We start from the raw sequence: 20464 nt of genomic DNA on the forward strand, positions 1-20464 counted from the left end.
CCCGCATTGGTCTCCCCCCCTCCTCGCCGGCCGTCCCTCTCCCTCTCTCCTCTCGCTCTTCCCCTCCCTTCTCAGAGCTATGAGTCTGCTATTAATACCCCCGCCAAGGACCTTGAGGGCATCCAGGCCCCGAGCCCCCCGAGCCCCAGGCTGCCACCCCTTCCTCAAGGTTCTGGAATACCCTTCCAGCCTGTTCTGGGCACCAGGATTAGGGTGGGGAAGGAACGGTGTTGGAGGTGGGGGGGGGGGGGGGAACGGGATGCCGTCTGCAGCACGACGCGAGGTGGGGGGGGCGGGCTGTTGATCGAAGTGGCCTCTCCTCTCTCCTGTGATGGATTTGGGGGGGGGGGAGTGATGGAGACAGGGACACCCCAGGAATCTCTGGCACCCTCCTCTTCCTCAGCTGGGGGACAGCCTGAGGACCTGAGTGGGGTGACAGGAGGCTGGAGCTGGCTGGGGTTGGGTGGGGGGAGCTCCCAGGATGTTGGGACTGACGGGGCTTGAGACAAAAAACGGGTCCTTAAGGGAGGAGAGGGCCAGGGGCCTGGACTCCTGGTTTCTGGACATAGAGGAGGCTGGGCACCCAGTCTGGGGGGCAGGAGGGGGCCAGGACTCCTGGGTCCTGGCAGAGGGCAGAACTGAGCACCTGGGCTCCAGAGCCAAGAGTCTTGAGTCTCTACGGGAGAAGTTAGAGCTTCTGTGTCTGAGGGAAGAGGGGGCTGGGGGCTCAGTCTCCTGAGTCTCTGACAGGGCAAGGCGGGGGGAGGGGTCTGGCTCTTTGGCCCCATGGGAATGGACCTGGGGACTGAGCCCCAGGAGGTGGACCTTGGGGGCCCGGGCAATGTGATCCCTGCAGGCACAGGTCCTGGACAGGGCCTCCAGAGGCCCCCCAGCTGCTGGGGGTGCCACGTCTCAGACCCTGGAGGTGTGGGCGCCTGCCCTCCCCGAGGGCGGACTGGGCATCCAGCTTCCTGAAGGGTGGGGCTGGAGCCGTCCTCCTGGACCTCCGCAGGGAGCAGGACCCTGAGGTCCCCTAGGACCCAGGCCAAGCAGGGGAGGGTCTGAGGCAGAGGAGAGTCGGAGGGATGAGAAGCCACGGGGAAAAGAGGAAAGAGCGAGTGTTAACCCCGCGGGGGCCAGGCCACAGCTGTGGGTTATTTTGGGGTGGGGGGGGCTATTCTGAGCGCTGATTGAGCCAGCTGCTTGGGGAAGGGCAGAGGAGAGGAGGGGCCGGGGGGAGCCAGGATTTGGGGGGGCCAGGCATACTTGGAGTCCCCACCCCCATCCCTGGGGTGACAGTGGCCCAGGATCGCTGGGAAGGCAGGTGGAGGGGGGCAGAGCAAGGCCTCCAGGCAGGGGAAGGGGTGTGGGCCTCTCCCCCACCCTGGCTATCTGTGGGGTAGAGGAGGCCTGCGCTACCATGGCAACCGGATAGGAGCCTGATTGACAGCCAAGAGAGAACTCTTCCCTGTCTGGACCCCCTCACCCCTTCAGGAAGCCCCTAGTGCAGACTCTAATCTCTCTCCGGGAACCAGGAGCCCAGGCCCCCAGTGCCCTCCTCCTTCAGACCCAGGAGCCAGGAGTCTGGGCTCCCAGCCCGACCACCCCAGGCAGCTAGCATTCAACAGGGGACACAGGAAGAGATGCTGTATTTCCTCTAATTTACTAAATTGCTCTGGGCTGGGAGCCAGGGACCCCCGCCACCCCCCCCCCAGCTCTCCACAGCTGTGCCCCCCAACCCCACAAGGCAGCCTGGACTGGGACTCTCTCTCTAGCTCTCATTGAGAACAGTGCGGGGTTGGGGGGGGGAGGGAGATAGGACAGGAGTAACGGGGCAAAAACAGGTTGGGGGTTGTGGTCGAGGTGGGGGGTAAGGCCCCGGGGGCGTTTTCTCCCCTTGGGATGCCCCACTCATTTCTTTTTGTCTCTTCTTTCTCTCCCCCCACACACCTGACCCCTTTTCCCTTTCTTTTTTTTTTTTTTTCTCCCCTCACTTTTTCTTCCTTTCATTTTTGATCCCTCCTGCCACCCGCCTTCCTGGCCTTCCTTTCATGTCTGTGCCGGGCACCTCCCTGGTGGGGGTCTTGACCTTTCCCTTGGCTCGCTATTTCTGTCTTCCTATGTTTTCTGTCTGCTCTGCCTGCCTCCTCCCTCAATCCCTGTGCTGCCTGTTTCTCTCTCGTGTGTCCGGGTCTCTTGGTGGCCGTGGGGTCTGTCTCCGGCTCTCCCGGCTTCTTTCGTTTTCCGCCCTCGGTCCAACTTTCTCGCCTCTCCTATCTCTCCCGCCTTCCTTGCTTATCTCTGCCGTCTCTCCCGGCCTCCCTGTCACTCCCCCCCCCCTACTTCTGTGGCTCTGGCTTATCTCTGCCACCTTCCTCTCCCCGTCTCTGTCACTCTGCGCCTCTCTACCCCCCCCCCCCCCCGCCGTCTCTGTTTCTCCTTTCCCTCTCCCTCCTTGTTCCCGTCCATGCCTCCCTCCAACCATCTCTCTGGCTGTTTTCCTCTCACTCCCTATCTCCCTGGGTCTCTCTCTCTGCTCCCATTCTGACCCCATCGCTGTGGGTTTGTTGCCCATCCGTCCTGCATCATTGTCCACCCCATTCTTGCCTCGTCTCTTGTCCCTCCCTCTGCACCTGCTCTGTCCCCGTTACCCACCTCTACTTTCCCTGGCTCTGTGGCCGTCCCTGTGCCTCGCTCTCTCCGTCTCTGGCTCTCCCCGTGCCCGTGCCTCCCTCCGCCTCTACTACCCCGACCTTTCCCTCTCCTCCCTCTCTCTGCGTCTCCCCTTCCCTGTATCTCCCCTTCTCCGTGTCTCTCTGCATCTTGTCCCCCCCCCCGTCTCGGTCTCCCCATCTCTGTGTCTCCCCCTCCTGTGTGTCTCTCTCCGCGCCCCCTCTCCCGTGTCAGAGGCCGCCCGGAGGGGCCCGCAGGCGATGCGCGGCGCCGGTGGCCCCCGCGGCCCTCGGGGCCCCGCTAAGATGCTGCTGCTGCTGGCGCTGGCCTGCGCCAGCCCGTTCCCGGAGGAGGCGCCGGGACCGGGCGGGGCCGGCGGGCCCGGCGGGGGCCCCGGCGGGGCGCGGCCGCTCAACGTGGCGCTCGTGTTCTCGGGGCCCGCGTACGCGACCGAGGCGGCGCGCCTGGGCCCGGCCGTGGCGGCGGCCGTGCGCAGCCCGGGCCTGGACGTGCGACCGGTGGCGCTGGTGCTCAACGGCTCGGACCCGCGCAGCCTCGTGCTGCAGCTCTGCGACCTGCTGTCGGGGCTGCGCGTGCACGGCGTCGTGTTCGAGGACGACTCGCGCGCGCCCGCCGTCGCGCCCATCCTCGACTTCCTGTCGGCGCAGACCTCGCTGCCCATCGTGGCCGTGCACGGCGGCGCCGCGCTCGTGCTCACGCCCAAGGTGCGCGCGACCCGCGGGGGGGGCGGGGCCGGCCGCAGGGGGCGGGGCCCAGCCTGAGGGTCCGCATCTGGGCCGCAGTGGGGCCGGCGGGTGGAGTCAGATCTAGGTAAGGGGCGGGGTTGACACGGAGGGGCGTGGTCTATACAGAAGGCGCGGGCCCCGCCGGGGGACTGACCTAGGAGCAGGGTCAGAGAGAGGCCCTGCGTGGCGTGGACGGTCAGAGTATGGGGAGGGTTGAGGGTCTGCGGGAGAAGCGAGTCGGGGGGGGGAGTGGCACCCGGGGAAGAGACGGGGCGGGGCGGGCCAGCGAGGGCCAGGGACTGGTTACAAACAGGGACCCGCCCGGGATGTAAGCTCTGAGGGCGGGGTGGGATCTGGGATGGGCAAGGGGAGAGTCGGTTGGAAAGGAATGGGGTTCAGGAAGGGGTGAGGTCTAGTGAGGAGGCGGGGGCCAGGAAGGCAGGGAGAGGGCCAGGAAAGAGGGTACTGAGGTCAGGGACGGGCAGGAGCTCGGCCTGGAGGGCATGGAGACAGTCGCGGAATGGGGGTTGGGCAGGGGCATGCCCCAGTTGTAAAGTGTGGAAAGAGAGAATCCGGAGGGTGGGCCTGCGAGGATGAAGGGCCACCAGAGAGGCAGGCCCAGCCGAAATGAAAGATCAAACCCAGGACCCTGCAGGGGAGAGGGGGCGGCGGCTGGAGCCGGCTGCGGCCCCGCAAAGAGGTCTGCAGCCCGAGGGCACAGGGGGACCAGCTGGAGCGGACTTCTGGTAGGAAAGGACAGAACTGGACCAAGTCTGGTGTGCGGACTGACAAGGAGAAGGGATCCGCTAAGAGGAGGAGCCTGAGAAGGGGCGGGGCCTGTTCAGGGGTGGAGCCAGCGGAACAGAGGTGGCATTTGCCGCGGATGGGGCCATCTGAGTGGGCGGAGCCTAAGTCCCCAGCAGGTCCCTGCTGAGAGGGCCGGTGGCCTTGTGACTAGGTCAGAATTACATCCTGGGATTCGTAGCTCTCTCCTGACCAGAGCATTGTGGGAAGGGCCTCTGTCCAACTTTCTTCTCTGAGACAGGAGTTGCCCAGAGATCAGCAGGCAGATCCCCTTCGAGGTGATTTCTTATTACGACGTGGCTGCCACCTTTGTCGCCTACCGGGGGATGTGGTTCCTCCTGCCTCCATTGCCCCTGATAAGAGTGGGCCTCTCTGTTTACGGCCACCCGGGAACTGGGACCCTGCTCAGCGCCCTCTCGTTGCCTTCCGGGAAATGTAGTCCCTTCAGTATCTCTGGATGGAAGAAGGCGTGGTCCTCGCAGGGCCATCATGCCTCCACTGAATGCCGGGACCGTGATCCCCTCAGCACATCTCCACTTGCCAAGGATGAGGCCCTCTCGGGATTCTCGTTGCACGCTGGGAGGCCTCATCCCCTCAGGACAACCACCCAAGTCTCCTACCCATATAACCACAGGCACACGCCTGGGAAGAAAGTCCGCTTCTTGTCACTGAGGGCTGATTCTGTGCCAGGGCGGTTTTAGCTTCTGGGGAAGACAGTTATGAAAGGGGAAAAAAAAAAAAAAAAAAAGATACGCCCCCTGCTGTCTTATGTAGTTTGCATTCTAATGGGGAGACAGAAAGCAAATAGCAGATGCCAAAATCTGTCCTGGAGGAAAGGTAATGACTGAGGATGGGGCTCCATTCAGTAGATGGCAATCAGGGGAGGCCTCCCTGAGGAGGTGATAACCGAGCTGGAGCTGACAAATGAGGAGCGGTAGATCCAGCGTGAAGGAGCTGGGGGAAAGTGTGCCCGAGAGAGAGAGAGAGAGAGAGAGAGAGAGAGAGAGAGAGAGAGAAGCCAGCTACGGGCCAAGCCCTCCAAGCTGGAAGGAACTTGATGTGTTTGAGGAAGAACAAAGAGGTGGGGGGTGGCGGGGAGGTGGGGGGTCAGAGAGGGCCTGTTGGCGCAGGGCCTGTGGACCACAGTGAGGACTTTGGCTTTGACTAGAAGGTAGAATTATTGGAAGGTGTTCAACCCAGAAGGGATTTGATCCAACTGGTATTTTGACAAGATTGACTCTGTCTGGCTGCTGGATGGAGAATGGACTGGAAGATTGGGGGGAAAAAAAAAAGTGTTAGCAGAGAGGGGTCAGGAAGCTGTTATAGTTGTCTAAGCCAGAACGTGGCCAACGAGGGTTGTGATAAGGCGGCAGACCAGAACATCTGTGGAAGAACAGATGACTGGGGTTATGTTTTGAATGGAGAGCCGAGAAGACTGGAAAATGGCCTGGGTCAGGCAGGAGAGAAAGAGAAGGAAAGGAGAATTTAGCTTTGGGACCTGAGCCTCTGGGTGAATAAGGATAGGAAGAGGGGGAACGGGTTTGAGGCCAGGGGGAAAGATCAAGAATTCTGGTGTTGACATGCTAATTTTGAGATGCCTCTGGGAAATCCAAGAGGAGAGGTTGAGAAGAAAGGGGGCTAGGTCCGTCTGAAGTCCACGAGAGAGGTGGTAACTGTATAGGAGCCAGCAACGTTCCGTCCCGGGTGGTAGAACTTTCTGCGGTGATGAAGATGGTCTATATCTGCCCGGTCCAGTCTGTCGGCCACTAGCCATGTGTGCTATTGAGAGCTTGACGTGTGGTTAGTGCAGCCAAGGCGCTAAATGTTACTTAACTTCAATTAATTTAAATGGGCAGCAGCTACCATATTGGACAGCACGGGAGGCAGTTTTTTGGTTTTGTTTTGTTTTGTTTTTTTTTTTCCAGTGTTTAGTTTTGAGAGCGCGCGCCCGCCCGCGCGCGCGCGCGCGCCAGAATCCAAAGCAGGCTCCACGCTCTGAGCCTGAGGCGGGGCCTGAACTCACGAACTGTAAGATCATGACCTGAGCCAAACAACCGCCTGAGCCACCCAGGCGCCCTATGGAGACAGTATTTAAATGCGCGGGTCTGGATGAGATCGCCAGGGAGGGAGGACGGCGAAAAAAGTGGAGACAAGGGCACTACTGCGTTTAGAATACTGAGGAACTGTCCAACAAAGAAAAAAGTCATGGAGGTAGCAGGCAAAAATCAGAGAAGGGCAAATCCACCCAGCAAAGCTGCTTCCCGCTGGGAGTGACGGTACCTTCGGCACCCTCGTTGCATGCTGGGAGATGTAGTCCCTCTCGGTGGAGGCTGGGGACTGTAGTTCCCTCCCTGGATGCCGGGCGTGTCCTAGGGTGATGTGAGCTGCTGTAACAGATAAACCCCCACGTCTCGGTGGCTCAGCCCCATAGAAGGCTGTTTCTCACGCGTATAAAACTCAAACAGGTGTTCCTGACCGCAGGGGGCTCTCCTCCAAGGGATGTCTCAGGGACTCAGGCTCCTCCCTCTTGCGGCTCTGTAATCCCCTAGGACCTCAGAGCTCTCTGCTGGGGGCCTCCGCCCCCGTGCTCAGGCAGGGAGGAGAGTCAGGTGCACGGGGAGGCGGGAGAGCTTTGACGGATGGGCCTAGAACTCAGTCGTGAGGCGACACCTACCCCAGGCCTAGCTCTGTGCTCCAGCAAGACGGGCAGAGGGGTCTGGTGAAGAGCTAGGCCACCGGGGTGCCCTTGTCAGATGCCGGGAGATGAGATCCCTCTTGACCACTGGGAACCGAAGGCCCCTCGGGGACTGCTGGGAGCTGTGGCCTCCGCACGTCCCGGGGCCTGACATCCCCCTCCTCCCCGCGCAGGAGAAGGGCTCCACCTTCCTGCAGCTGGGCTCGTCCACAGAGCAGCAGCTCCAGGTAATTTTCGAGGTGCTGGAGGAGTACGACTGGACGTCCTTCGCGGCGGTGACCACGCGCGCCCCCGGCCACCGGGCCTTCCTGTCCTACATCGAGGTGCTGACGGATGGCAGCATGGTGGGCTGGGAGCACCGCGGGGCCCTGACGCTCGACCCCGGAGCGGGCGAGGCCGTGCTGGGTGCCCAGCTCCGCAGCGTCAGCGCCCAGATCCGGCTGCTCTTCTGCGCCCGCGAAGAGGCCGAGCCGGTGTTCCGGGCCGCGGAGGAGGCGGGCCTCACCGGGCCTGGCTACGTGTGGTTCATGGTGGGGCCCCAGCTGGCTGGAGGCGGCGGCTCGGGCGCCCCGGGCGAGCCCCCCCTGCTGCCAGGAGGCGCCCCACTGCCCGCCGGGCTGTTTGCAGTGCGCTCGGCCGGCTGGCGGGACGACCTGGCCCGGCGTGTGGCGGCCGGCGTGGCGGTGGTGGCCAGAGGCGCCCAGGCTCTGCTGCGTGACTACGGCTTCCTGCCCGAGCTCGGCCACGACTGTCGTGCCCAGAACCGCACCCACCGCGGGGAGAGTCTACACAGGTGAGCGGGGGGTTGCCGTAGGAGGGCTGTGGGAAGCCTCTAGAGCCGGACTACCCGCTCGCCGGCCGAGCAGCCTGGGACGGGTCGCGGCCCCTCTCAGAGCCCCGGTGTTCTCTTCTGTAAAGTGGACACAGTGGGGTCTCCTTCCTGGGGTTACACTAGGTAACTTGGAAAAGAAACACCCAAGACACAGTGAGTGTGTTATTACAACAGTTCGCGATTTTCAGACGATTGTTTGTTTGTTTCACGGTGTAATGTCTCTGAAATCAATATATGCCTGACGATTGACGGCTTCTCGCGGTTTAATTGGCAATGCGTTTTTCTTTCCTTGTGGTACATAGAAATAATGATACATCTTAAGGATTTATTTATTTTTGGGAGAGAGCGCGCGAGCGGGGAAGGGGCAGAGAGGAGGGGTGGGGACAGAAGAGCTGAAGCAGGCTCTGCACGGACAGCAGCCAGCCCGAGGCGGGGGCTCGAACTCACGAACCGTGGCAATCGTGTGGCGATCGGCCTGGGCCGCAGTTGGACGCTCAACCGACTGAGCCACTCGGGCGCCCCGAGTTACATCTTCTACTTGCGGGCGCCTCAGGTGTGGTGGAATGCATCCAGAGTATAAGCTGGATTTCAGTAACAAAATGACCCCAACGATTCAGTGCCCCAAACGAGGTACAAGTTGTTCTGTCGATCCGGAAATGCGGGGCACCTGGCTGGTTCAGGCGGTAAAGAGTGCGACTCTCCATCTCTGGGTTGTAGGTTCGACCCCCACGTGGGAAGTAGAGATCACTTAAAAATAAAATCTTAAAGGGGCGCCTGGGTGGCGGTTAGGAGTCCGATTTCGGCTCAGGTCATGATGTCACGGTCCGTGGGTTCAAGCCCCCGCATCTGGCTCTGTGCTGACAGCTCAGAGCCTGGAGCCTGCTTCGGATTCTGCGTCTCCCTCTCCCTCTGCCCCTCGCCTGCTCAGACTCTGTGTGTGTGTGTGTGTGTGTGTGTGTGTGTGTGTGTGTGTCTCAAAAATAAATACACGTTTGAAAAAAATTAGTAAAATAAAATCTTAAAAAAAAAAAAATCCAGACATGAGTATTCCAGGCTATCGCAGGCTCTGTTGTCCCAGGTGATCATTCAGGGACCCAGGACCCTCCCGCCCTGTTGCTCTGCCCCCCTTCTTTGCGGGGTCCAAGCTGCGTCCTTGGCGTGTCTGAATTCTAGTTCCCGAGAAGGAGGAAAGAGAGGACGTGGGGAGCGAGCGATTTCCTTTTTGGGGCAAGGGCTACAGCAGGGACGAGGCATCCTTTCCGTTGGCGAGAATGACGTCATGCGCCCGGGGCTGCCTGGTTGGTTGGCGACAGTGGCGTCCATGCAGATTGGTGAGACGGCCGTTCTGATTGGCTGGCGCCTGCGCCGTGCCAACTGTTAGAGTTCGAAGGTCCCTCCTGCGCGTGGCTGGGCGCTGGCCGCCGGGAGGCCTGGGAAGCGTGGACTCTGGAGGAGGACAGGGTTTGGTGGGAAACAGCGTCTCCACCGCAGGAAGTGTCGGCAATGACGAGTCTGGTGACAGACCAGTGGAAGGAGAGCCCTCTGATCCTGAAGCGAGGGCGAGGGGAGCTTAGGCAAAGGGGATGGGTGGAGCCTAGGAAGAGGGGGTGGGTGGGGCTTAGGAAGAGGGGTGGGTGGGGCTTAAAAAGAGGGGTGGGTGGAGCCTAGGAAGAGGGGGTGGGTGGGGCTTAGGAAGAGGGGTGGGTGGGGCTTAAAAAGAGGGGTGGGTGGAGCCTAGGAAGAGGGGTGGGTGGAGCCTAGGAAGAGGGGTGGGTGGAGCCTAGGAAGAGGGGTGGGCGGGGCTTAGGAAGAGGGGTGGCTGGAGAAGAAAACCTAGGGGGAGTGACGTGAAGTTGGTGACTTGGGGAACAGGAGCCAGGGACGAGGAGGTGAGGAGAGCATCCCTCGTTCATAAATACTTACTGAGCGCCCGCTGGGAACGAGGGCTCGTGCTGGGCTCTGGGAACACAAGAGATGAATAAGCCCATGGACTTCTGTTCAAAGAACACAGGGTCCTGGAGGGGTGGCAGACAGGGACGGGGATAATGACAACACGGTGTGCGGCTTGCAATCCTGGGGGTGGCGCGGGCATTGTGGGAGCGCCGGCAGGAGTTACTGTCTGAGCCAAGACATTTCGGGTTGCAGGGAGCAGAGACTCATTCAACTTTCCTGAGGGAAAAGGGGGTTTATTGGCAAGATAAACACGCACAGCAGCCCAGACGCCAGGAATTGAGGCCAATCTCTTTCTGATTGTGTCCCTCTTACTCTCTCGGTCCCTGCCTCTCCTTCCCGCCCCCCCCCCCCCGCCCCTTCCCGACTTGCCACGCTCTGGTTCTCTTCTTACCACTGCTCACGCAGAATCTCCGCTCTCTGCTAACCCCCATCGTTTCATCCCATCCTGTCTACCACCCATCCCCCCGCCCCCAATCTCGCAGCCAACGTCTTCCCAAAGAAAGAATTCCATTGGCCCCAGTCAGCCTTCCAAACGAGGCTGCACAGTCACGGGGTCTGCGTATGGAGTCAGGGAGGTTTCCAAGACGAGGAGCTCTCTGAGCTGAGACCTGACAGTTGAATCGCTCAACTCACTCATTCATGGAAAAGCCCTTTACTGCGTAGTCTTCTGGGTGCCAAGCACTGCCTTAGACACAAGAGTACATAGTATTATTAGAATAAGGTCCCCGCCCTCATAGAGCTCACCAGCTCACAGCAGAGACAAAAACAGCGAACAGACAAGACAAGGAAGAAAACATACCAGCAAGTGATGAAACAGATAGAACGTGATAAGAAATGCCCAGGATTCCAAGTCAGGCGAGGTCGTGTGGGAAGGTCTTTCTGTGGAGGTGAAATTTGGAGGCAAAAAAAAAAAACAGAGCCAACTGTTGCAAGGTTTGAGTGAAGAGAAGGGAGAGAGAGCAGCCGGTGCCGAGGCCCTGGGGCTGGAATTGCCTGTTTGGGAGCCTGAAACGAAGCCACTGTGGCTGGTGCTGAGGGCACAGGAAAATAAGGGAGGCCCACAGAGGCCAAGCGCATGTAGGGCATTTGGGCCAGGTTAAGGGGGGGTGGATATGATTCTAAGAGCGGCTCGGAGTCCACCAGAAAATAGTATTCCAGGCAGAAGGATCAGCATCGTACAAAGGCCCAGAAGGGAGAAAAACTCAGGCAGGTGGCTGGACCCACAATAGCTCAGGGGGGGATGAAGGCGGGAGAATTAGGGGTTGGGGGTGATGAGGCTGGGGAGGGAGAGGGGGGCCAGGCCATAAGGGCCTTGAATGCCAGGTGGAGAGGCTGGACTTTGTTCTGGAGCACTGGGGAGCCATGGGGCAGGGGTCCAGGAAGCCTGGGGCGATGGAGAGGAGGGATGAGGGGGGCAGGGAGGTGGCACTTGGGGACTGATGGCCTGGGCAGGGGGAGCAGGGGGCATGAGGATGGCCACTGAGGGTCTGGTGCAGTGACCAAGGCCCTGTGGCAGGCGTTCACGGTACAGGTACCATTGCATAGTGAACGGGGAGTCCCGAGACCCTCTGGGGCTTCCCCCAGAGGAAGGGACACTTGAGCTGAATCTTGAAGACATAAGAATCAATCAGGGTGAGAAGGGACAGAAGAAACATTTTCCAGGCAGAGAGCACAGCACCTACAATGGTCTAGAGATAGGAAGCCACTTGATACGTTTGGGGGACACTTTGTTGTTGTTGTTAAATTTATTTATTCCTGAGAAAGAGAGCATGAGCAGGGGTGGGGCAGAGAGAAAGAATCCCAAGCAGGCTCCTCACTGCCAGTGCAGAGCCCAGACTCAGGGCTCGAACCCACGAACTGCGAGATCATGACCTGAGCCGAAATCAAGAGTCAGACGCTTCACCGACAGAGCCACCCAGGCCCCCCTGGGGGACACTTTGCATTCAGTGTTAGTGAGGCACAACAAGGGCTCAGGGCGGAAAGAATTTGAGGGTAGGAAGGGTTCAGAGATGCGGCTGCACAGGCAGGTGGGGCCAAAACACACAGGGTCTCTAAGAGGACCTCAAACTCAGGCGGAGGGTCTGGGACCTTGTTCAGGGGGCACTGGGCAGTGAGCAGAGAGTACCGAACAAAGAAAAAGAAGATTTGGGTGTTCGGGATCTGGGGGGAGAGACTCCAGCCAGGGGCTGAGGCTGGTCCATAGAAGGGATTTTTCTCTGCCTTCACCCGCCTAGGGCCAGTCCAGGTACCCACATGTCCCCTCCCTTCCTCCTGGGCAGGTACTTCATGAATATTACCTGGGACAACCGGGATTACTCCTTCAATGAGGATGGCTTCTTGGTGAACCCCTCTCTGGTTGTCATCTCCCTCACCAGAGATAGGACTTGGGAGGTGGTGAGTCCCAGCCCCAACCTCAGGCACGGAAGAGGGTCTGGACTCCTGGGCACTGAGGGAGAGGGCGTGGGGACCCAGACGCCTGGTCCTGGCAGAGAGAAGGGCTGAGGTCCTGGACTCCGGCCTCTGAGGGAGGGAGGAGCCTGGACTTTTAGGTCCTGGCAGGGGGTGGGGGGGAGTGGGGGTGGGGAGTGGGAGCCTAGACCTGTGGGTTCTCAGGGGGCCCAGACTCCTGCATCTAAGGGAGAAGGAGCTGGGAGCCTGCGCTCTGAGGAAGGAGAGCCGTGATGGGCAGAACATTCTGGAAAGTACCCTCCACCCCCGGAAGGAAGCCTGAATCCCCTTCTCTTGGCCAAGGTGGGCAGCTGGGAGCAGCAGACTCTCCGCCTCAAGTACCCGCTGTGGTCCCGCTACGGCCGCTTCCTGCAGCCTGTGGATGACACACAGCACCTCACCGTGGCCACGCTGGAGGAGAGGCCCTTTGTCATTGTGGAGCCCGCCGACCCCATTAGTGGCACTTGCATCCGAGACTCCGTGCCCTGCCGGAGCCAGCTCAACCGCACCCACAGGTGACAGCCCGATCTCCAGGAGTTCCAGTTTCAAACTCCCTTGAAGTCCGGCAGCCCTGGCCCCAGCCCCCTCCTCCCTTGGCACTCAGCCCAGTCACCTTGGGTCAGTCGCGGAACTCCTCCGAGCCTCAGTGTCCCCAGAAAGCGCTAGCCATAGTTTTAGCTGCTGCTTGGCTCTCCCTCCATACCCTCACCCCATGGGGGAGTCTGAAGTGGGGGGTCCCCAGCATCCCCAAGCCTGCTCGCTCCCCCGCAGCCCTCCCCCGGACGCCCCCCGCCCGGAAAAGCGGTGCTGCAAGGGCTTCTGCATCGACATCCTGAAGCGGCTGGCGCAGACCATCGGCTTCAGCTACGACCTCTACCTGGTCACCAACGGCAAGCACGGAAAGAAGATCGACGGCGTCTGGAACGGCATGATCGGCGAGGTGAGGCGGGGACACGGTCCGGGGAGGAGCCGGGCTGGGGCGGGGCCAAGGCGCCAGAGCCCTGGGGCCGGAGGGGCGTGGCCCGAAGGAGGGAAGGCGGGCTCGGAAGGGGCGGGGCCGGCCCCCGAAGACCCGCCTCGGCCGCGGGGCGGGGCCACGCGGAGGGACGGTGGAAGGGGCGGGGCCAGGAGGGCGGCACCCTGAAAGAAAGGGGCGGGGCCGAGGGGGATGCCGCCCAAATCCGGGGCCTGGGGCTACCTCCTCCCACTCCCGTTCCCCGCCTCTCCCCTCCTCCTTTCGCGCCCCACTCTGCGTCCCCCTCATCCACTCTCCTAACCCTCTCTGTCCCCCTGTCTCTGGTCTCCTGGGGCCGGGCTTGCCCACCATCCTCCTCTATGTGCTTGAGCCAGCCGGGTTCCTTCACCCCCTTCCTCGCCCTCACCCCAGGTGTTCTACCAGCGCGCCGACATGGCCATCGGCTCCCTCACCATCAACGAGGAGCGCTCCGAGATCGTGGACTTCTCTGTCCCCTTCGTGGAGACGGGCATCAGTGTGATGGTGGCACGCAGCAATGGCACCGTGTCCCCCTCGGCCTTCCTCGGTGAGCCCGGGGCCCTGGGACGGCAACACTGGGGCAGCTGCGTGCCCGGGTCCCATCCTGCTGTTGCCTGTCCCCGCGGTGTGACTGGCCAAGTTGGCATGGCTTCTGAGCTTCGGTTTCCCAGTCTGCAAAACGGGAGAAGCCATCTTACCACGAGGCCCAGGACACTGGAGCTTCAGGAACCTTCTCTGGCACATTCGCTTCAAGGCCCTGCGCCTTGCATTCTTGGAGTCATAATTCTGTATGGTTTTTTTCTTAAAGACACCCCTCCAAATTGTATCAGCTTCAGGCCCCACAAGCCCCAAGTCTTCCCCTGTATAAGAGATGAGGAAAAGAGATTAGCTTGGTAATGGCACATAGTAAGCGCCCGATTCACTTATCGGTGTTCACCGAGTACCTATCATGTGCCGGGCTCCGGGGCTGCACGCAAATCCCTGTCCTCTAAAGAGCTCTTGGCCTCGTGGGGAAGACAGACAATAATCTCTTAAACGGATCCATGGGACGAAATCACTGCAGGTGATGATGAAGAGGATGAGAAACTAAGCCAGGGGAAGAGTTGGAGAGGTACAGGGTCGGTGCCATCGGGGGAGGGCAGGAGGGCCCCTTTAGGGAGGTGACTCGGTCCTGTGGAGATCTGGCTGGAGAACGGTTCCAGGCAGAGGGAGCAGCGGGCAAAGACCCCAAAGGTGGGGACGCGTGTGGAGTGTTTGGGAAACGGAGCGAAGCCTGTGTGGCTGGAGGTGGCCGTGAGAGGGTGGGAGGCGAGGACCGAGAGGGAACAGAGTGGATGATGCAGGGGCCTTGGTGGCTCGGGTAGGAGAGTGGGGTTTCACTCTTGCTGCGACGGCCAAGGTTTTAACTATAGGTGGGGGGGGGAGGGGGGCATATGATCAGATCTGGGCTTATAAAACATCCCACTGGAGGCCCTGTGGAGGCCGGAGGCCCCCCGGGAAGGCAGAGGTCCGTGCAGAGCGGTGGTGGGTGTGGGGTAAGATGACAGTGAGGGTGAGACAAGGAAGGAACCAGGCCTGGGATGCGATTGGGAAGCTGACACCCAGCGGGTTGGTGGCCTTGAGGCGCACCGGGTCGGGATCTCACTGACCGAACTGGGAGACAACAGCAAGAAAAGTGCACATCAGGCCAAGGGCAGCAGGGCACGTCAGTTCTCTCTTGCTCTCTGAAGTCTGGGCAAAGCTCCTGGGAGCAGAAAGGCCGGGAGACAGCACAGCTCTTCCTTTGTGGTTCGTTTCTGTGTATTTCCCCCCGACAACATCTCCGTGGCTTTTTCTTTGCACCAAGGTCCCTGCGGGTACACCCTGAGAGGCACACGGGGCCCCTGCTTCAGCAGGGAAGTGACAAGGTCGTACCTGTGCGCCACCACGTTGCCCAGCGGAGGCAACCAGAGCGTTCCCGGATGCCGCAGTGACAGTCCGGGTGGTGACCCTGCTGTGACAGGGGCAGTGCTGGCCGCTTGCGCTTGGCCCAGGGAGGTCAGATCACCTGGTAGGAATCTCGGGGAAGTGGCGATTTGGGTTTATTGTCGGTGAAACCTCCCGGGGGCGGTGTGAGGAGGAGACACACGGATGCGAGTTTGTCTGGTAGGTAGGTCAGGGTGGTGGCCCTGTCAGGGGAGCGGTGGAGGCAAGGCGGAGAGGGCGAGGCTCATTCTGGAACTGTGAGTTCTGGCCGGTTAAAGCAGTGGGTTCTTGAGAGAGTGATCATGCCGGAAAGGAGCGTGGAAGCGAGGCTGAGGGGCGATGACTTTGTCACGGAGGCGCTGGGGAGCCACAGAGGGCTATGGGCAGGGGGGAGGCCAGGTCACCTCTGGGTGCAGAAGGATCCTCTAGGGCTGCGGGGGCCTGGGAGGGGGGTGGTGGCTGGAGAGGGCAGACAGGGGAGATGGTCCGGGGGAGAGAATGAGGTCTGAGCTTGTTGGCTGAGAGAGTGGAGAGGGGGGCCGAGTTGGGGGGCAGGAGTCGGGGGGACAGGCTGTGGCTGGTGAGGGGGAGGGGGAAGGGTGTGCAGCTGGCAAATGGCGGGGGTTGGACTGGATGGATGGCGGGGCTCCCAGGATGGGGGGCCTGGGCGTCGGCCTCGGTGTGAAACCTGGTGGGTGGCCAGGTGGAGACTCGAGGCTCAGGAAACAGTTTAGGAGACCGTTTATATTTGGTGGCAGAAACCGCAGAAGAGGTTGAGGTGGCGGTCTTTGAGAGACACTGTCTCCCAGGGGTCTGGATGGGCGCTGAGACGGTCCCTGAGATGGAGAGCCTGGGCAGGGGACAGAGCAGGACAGGGTCAGATCTCTGATGCACCATGTTCTCACGTCTGTGGTCCCCCAGTCCTTGGCTTGGCCAAGTCATGACCCCACACCCCCTTGCCCCCAGAGCCCTACAGCCCTGCCGTGTGGGTGATGATGTTCGTCATGTGCCTCACTGTGGTCGCCGTGACCGTTTTCATCTTCGAGTACCTCAGTCCCGTCGGCTACAACCGCAGCCTGGCCACGGGCAAGCGTGAGTCCCCTTCCTCCATCACCTCCGAGCACCCGGACCGCAGATGAAACTACATTTCCCAGCAGCCCCTGGGGGGTGGGTAGAGTGGTGGCCTCTGGAGGTGCCAAGAGGCCTTGGGGGCTGCTGGGAATTGTAGTTCCTTCTGCTCCCTCATGGAGTAGAAGGGATTTGGGGTCCATGTCCCCCTCCTGGCCCCCTGCAGGCCCTGGAGGCTCAACCTTCACCATTGGGAAATCCATCTGGCTGCTCTGGGCCCTGGTGTTTAATAACTCGGTGCCCGTGGAGAACCCCCGGGGGACCACCAGCAAAATCATGGTGCTGGTGTGGGCCTTCTTCGCCGTCATCTTCCTCGCCAGCTACACAGCCAACCTGGCCGCCTTCATGATCCAGGAGGAGTATGTGGACACCGTGTCTGGGCTCAGTGACCGAAAGGTGTGTGGCGGGGGAAGGGGGAGGGAGGGGGGGCGGGGAGGGGGAGCTGGCTGGGATGGGAGGTCAGGTCAGAGTTCGGCCGCCGGGAGGTCAGGGAGGATTCCTGGGAGTCTTTTCCCGGAGAGAGTTCCAAAATGGTAGAATAGAACGTTCTGGAAGAGAAAGGTTGTGTTTCTATTTAAATGTTCCCAGGAGGAGAGTGTCCCTAAACGTCCTGGGGTGGGGGTGGGGGGCAGCAATGCCAAATGGGCTATTCTAGACCAGTGCCTCCCTCAAACCGTGAGGAAGGGCTAATCTGTGACCTTTTCCCGGTGCAGATCGGTGTTTTTGTAAGACACCATAGAAACGAATTGTGAGAAAAGAAACATAAAATGGAAAAACCAAGACGCGCCGCATTCAAACCCCAAGTTTTACTCAGTTTCAACAGATGTAACATCATTCTGGCCAATCGCTCTGGGGGCACGGCACCTGGCGGGCTCAGTCGGCAGAACGCGCGACTCTTGATCTCGGGGTCGTGAGTTCGAGCCCCATGTTGGGTGTAGAGTTTCCTCCAAAAATACATACATAAATAAACTCCCCTCCAAAAAATTGCTTTAAGTGCTCCCTCCCTCGAGGTCTGTACTTCACCTCATCACCGATCACGGTTTGTTTGGGGACTGGTGATATACAGAGCACGCTTGGAGACCAGAGTGGTTAGCTGACCTGTTAGAACCTATCGTGACCCATTAGAAGGCTGAGAAATCAGTTCAGTGAATTGCAACAGCTTTTTTTTTTTTTTTTTTTTTCCGAACATGTAATATGTTTGCATCTTTGCTTTGGTCGTATACGCACTTGACGTTGGGCCAACACACACCTGTGTGGCTACGTCTGTTGTTAAAAGAGTGAACTGTTTCGGAACGGAGCGGTACATAGCAACCGCCTCCAGCCCCACCCCCCCTCCCTGTGCCAAGCGCCTGCCCCTGGGACCTCCCATGATCCAGCAAGTTAAGGGTTAATGCCTGGCACGTCAGGGGCCTCTGGGACCCTTCTGGAACTCTGGAGCCAGCGTCTCTTCTGATCGGACTATGATCCGGCCATGTTGGCTGTTAGAGATTCCAATAGTACTCCTGATCATGTGGGCGTATACATGCGTGGACACATATGCACGCATATCTGTGGCTAGCTGCGGATGTATCTGCTGGGTTGGAGTCGAAAAGGGTCGTGGTGAGCGCGCTTGAGAAACGCTTCTGGACCGGGGCGCCTGCCAGATGGCCGGCGTCCCCCAGAACAGAGCATCTGGGTCAAGGATGTCCTTGACCCAGATGGCCCCAGGGGGGCGCCCTAATAACTTCCCATTCTGCCCCAGTTCCAGCGGCCCCAGGAGCAGTACCCGCCCCTGAAGTTTGGGACGGTGCCCAACGGGTCCACGGAGAAGAACATTCGCAGCAACTACCCGGACATGCATAGCTACATGGTGCGCTACAACCAGCCCCGCGTAGAGGAAGCGCTCACTCAGCTCAAGGCAGGGTCAGCGCAGACTCGGGCTGGGGGGCGGGGGGCCGCCGGGGGCCCTGAGGATGCTCCGAGATAGCGAGGGGCCGGGGGGGGGGGGGGGTGTCGTTCATCAGCCTCAGAGGTCAGCCAGGGGTGGGCCAGCTTGGAGGGCAGAGGTCGTGGACGGCGGGCGCGAGCTCCCCCTTCCAGAAGTAGCGTCCTTGTGGTGTTTTCAGAGATCTAGTAGCTACAGATTCTGGGGCCAGACTGCCAGGGTTGAAATCCTGGCTCTGGCTCTTCCCGGCTGTGTGACCTCGGGCAAGTTACTCGACCTCTCTGAGCCTCGGTTTCCTCCTCTGTAAAATAAGGATAACAGGAGAACGCGCCCATCAAGTTGTTATAAGAATGATTACGGTTCTCATTATCGGTTACTATAATATATTATTTAGTAGTACTGCTGGGCACACTGTGGGTGTTTGCTGTTATTATTATTATTATTTTCAGTATGATCATTAGACCCGAACTCGCCGGAATCCGTACTTGGATTAGTGTTTCTTTTCTTTTCTTTTTTTTTAAATTTTTTTTTTCAACGTTTATTTATTTTGGGGACAGAGAGAGACAGAGCATGAACGGGGGAGGGGCAGAGAGAGAGGGAGACACAGAATCGGAAACAGGCTCCAGGCTCTGAGCCATCAGCCCAGAGCCCGACGCGGGGCTCGAACTCACGGACCACGAGATCGTGACCTGGCTGAAGTCGGACGCTTAACCGACTGCGCCACCCAGGCGCCTCTCTTTTCTTTTTTTAATATATATATTTTTTAACTTCAGCCTCCCAAATCACAGGGATAAAGTTAAGTTCAGGCTCCAAAGTACAGACCAAGGTTATAACAAAGCTGGGCACAGTAACTGTCCTCCCTGTTCCTCCTCGATTGCACTATTCAAAGTGCATATATTTCCTTAGCCCCTAGTCTATGCCAGGCTAGTGAAGAAACAGACCATAATCCAGGCTTTGGGGGAGCTTAGAGTCCAGAGATGGGAAATGAACCAGAAACACACAAATGGAGAAATCAGTATGATTGCTCCAGAAAGTGCGGGTGAGTTAGGGCGCGTCTGAATTGGGACACATTCACCAAGGTGTTCAGGGCGGGCCTCTCCGAGGAGGTGACTGGAGCAGAGCCCCAGAGGACGTGAGGGTTAGCCAGGTGGACTTACGGAGGCAGAGCCTTGCAGGCAGAGGAAACAGAAAGCAGGTTGTGCAAAGGGCCTGAGACAGGAGTGGTCTTGTGGCTGTAGGGCAGAGAGCTGACCGAGGGGAAGATGAGAGTGAGACGCAGGTGTGGGACCTGAGGCTGAGGTCGGGGCTGGGTTTTCTTCGAAGGGCAGTGAGAAGCCATGAAGAGGGGGGAATTTAGGCAGGGGAAGGGTGTGATCTGATTTCTGTTTGCAAATGCCCCTTCTGGCTGCCCTGTGGCCAATGGATGGTCGGGCATCAGCGGGACCAGGGTGGAAGCTATCGCGTCCTCTGGGTCACCGTCCCCAAGGCCCACCCTCTGCTCACCCCTCAAGTAGCCACTCCTAACTGAATCGTTTTTTACCGCTCTGTCTCGATTGAAATTTTTGAAAAGAAAGCTAACCGATCTGGTTGAAGGAAAATGTTGGGTACGCATCGCAAAGCGGCGGGGTGGGGGATGGGACTCTCAGAACCAGTTGCAGACAGGAAACCGAGGCTTTGTGAGAACGTGCAAGTCATTCGTTCCTTTTGAAATGTTTTAAGGAGCACCACCTCTGTGCCAGGCACAGTTCCTGCACTGGATAACAATAGACAACACAAGAGGTAAGTTGCATGGATCGTTAGGAGTAAACAGACAGAGGTGTCTTTTTCTCTCTCAGTAAGAAGTCCAAGGCGGGCATGACAGCTCAAAGATACCATCAACGATCCCAGCCCTTTCCACGTATTCGTTCCGCCATCCTTCCAGCCTAGACCTTCTTGCTCACTGTGATTCCCTCATGGTCACAAGATGGCTGCTGCCGCGCTGCAGCCTTGGTTCCAGGCAAGAAGGCGGAGGAAGCGCGAAATTGTGGAGGACTTCCTCCCGGCAAGGACTTGCCTTTTTAGTGGGGGGAGAGTATGCCTTTCTGGGGGAACTTCTGGCTGTTTCGCGGGCGTGTGCCAGATGGTCACTCCCAGCTGCAGAGGAGGCTGGGAAACTGAGTGCGTTAGCCTTAGGGCCGCCGTTGTAGACGATGGCAGAGGGAGAGGTCGCAAAGGGAGACTGTGCCAGCCAAGCCGTCCGCCGGAGTCCTGCCCGTGTGCAGTTTGTGTTTTGCCACCGAGAAGCTTCTCCCGTGTATCTTTT

General features: G+C 59.5%; 1 protein-coding gene across 1 annotated transcript in view; it reads left to right on the forward strand.

Moving 5' to 3' along the window:
* The window catches only part of GRIN2D (glutamate ionotropic receptor NMDA type subunit 2D), a 37129-nt gene that overhangs the window by 665 nt on the left and 16000 nt on the right, over window positions 1-20464 (forward strand). Inside the window, exons 2-10 of the mRNA XM_047837137.1 lie at window positions 2908-3398; window positions 7092-7711; window positions 11983-12097; window positions 12455-12666; window positions 12923-13091; window positions 13539-13692; window positions 16077-16202; window positions 16405-16634; window positions 17980-18140. Of these exons, the coding sequence (XP_047693093.1) occupies window positions 2934-3398; window positions 7092-7711; window positions 11983-12097; window positions 12455-12666; window positions 12923-13091; window positions 13539-13692; window positions 16077-16202; window positions 16405-16634; window positions 17980-18140 (2252 nt within the window). The 5' untranslated portion in view covers window positions 2908-2933. The remainder of the gene's footprint in view (window positions 1-2907; window positions 3399-7091; window positions 7712-11982; window positions 12098-12454; window positions 12667-12922; window positions 13092-13538; window positions 13693-16076; window positions 16203-16404; window positions 16635-17979; window positions 18141-20464) is intronic.

This window comes from Prionailurus viverrinus, chromosome E2, assembly GCF_022837055.1.
Source record: "Prionailurus viverrinus isolate Anna chromosome E2, UM_Priviv_1.0, whole genome shotgun sequence".
Lineage (NCBI taxonomy): Eukaryota > Metazoa > Chordata > Mammalia > Carnivora > Felidae > Prionailurus > Prionailurus viverrinus.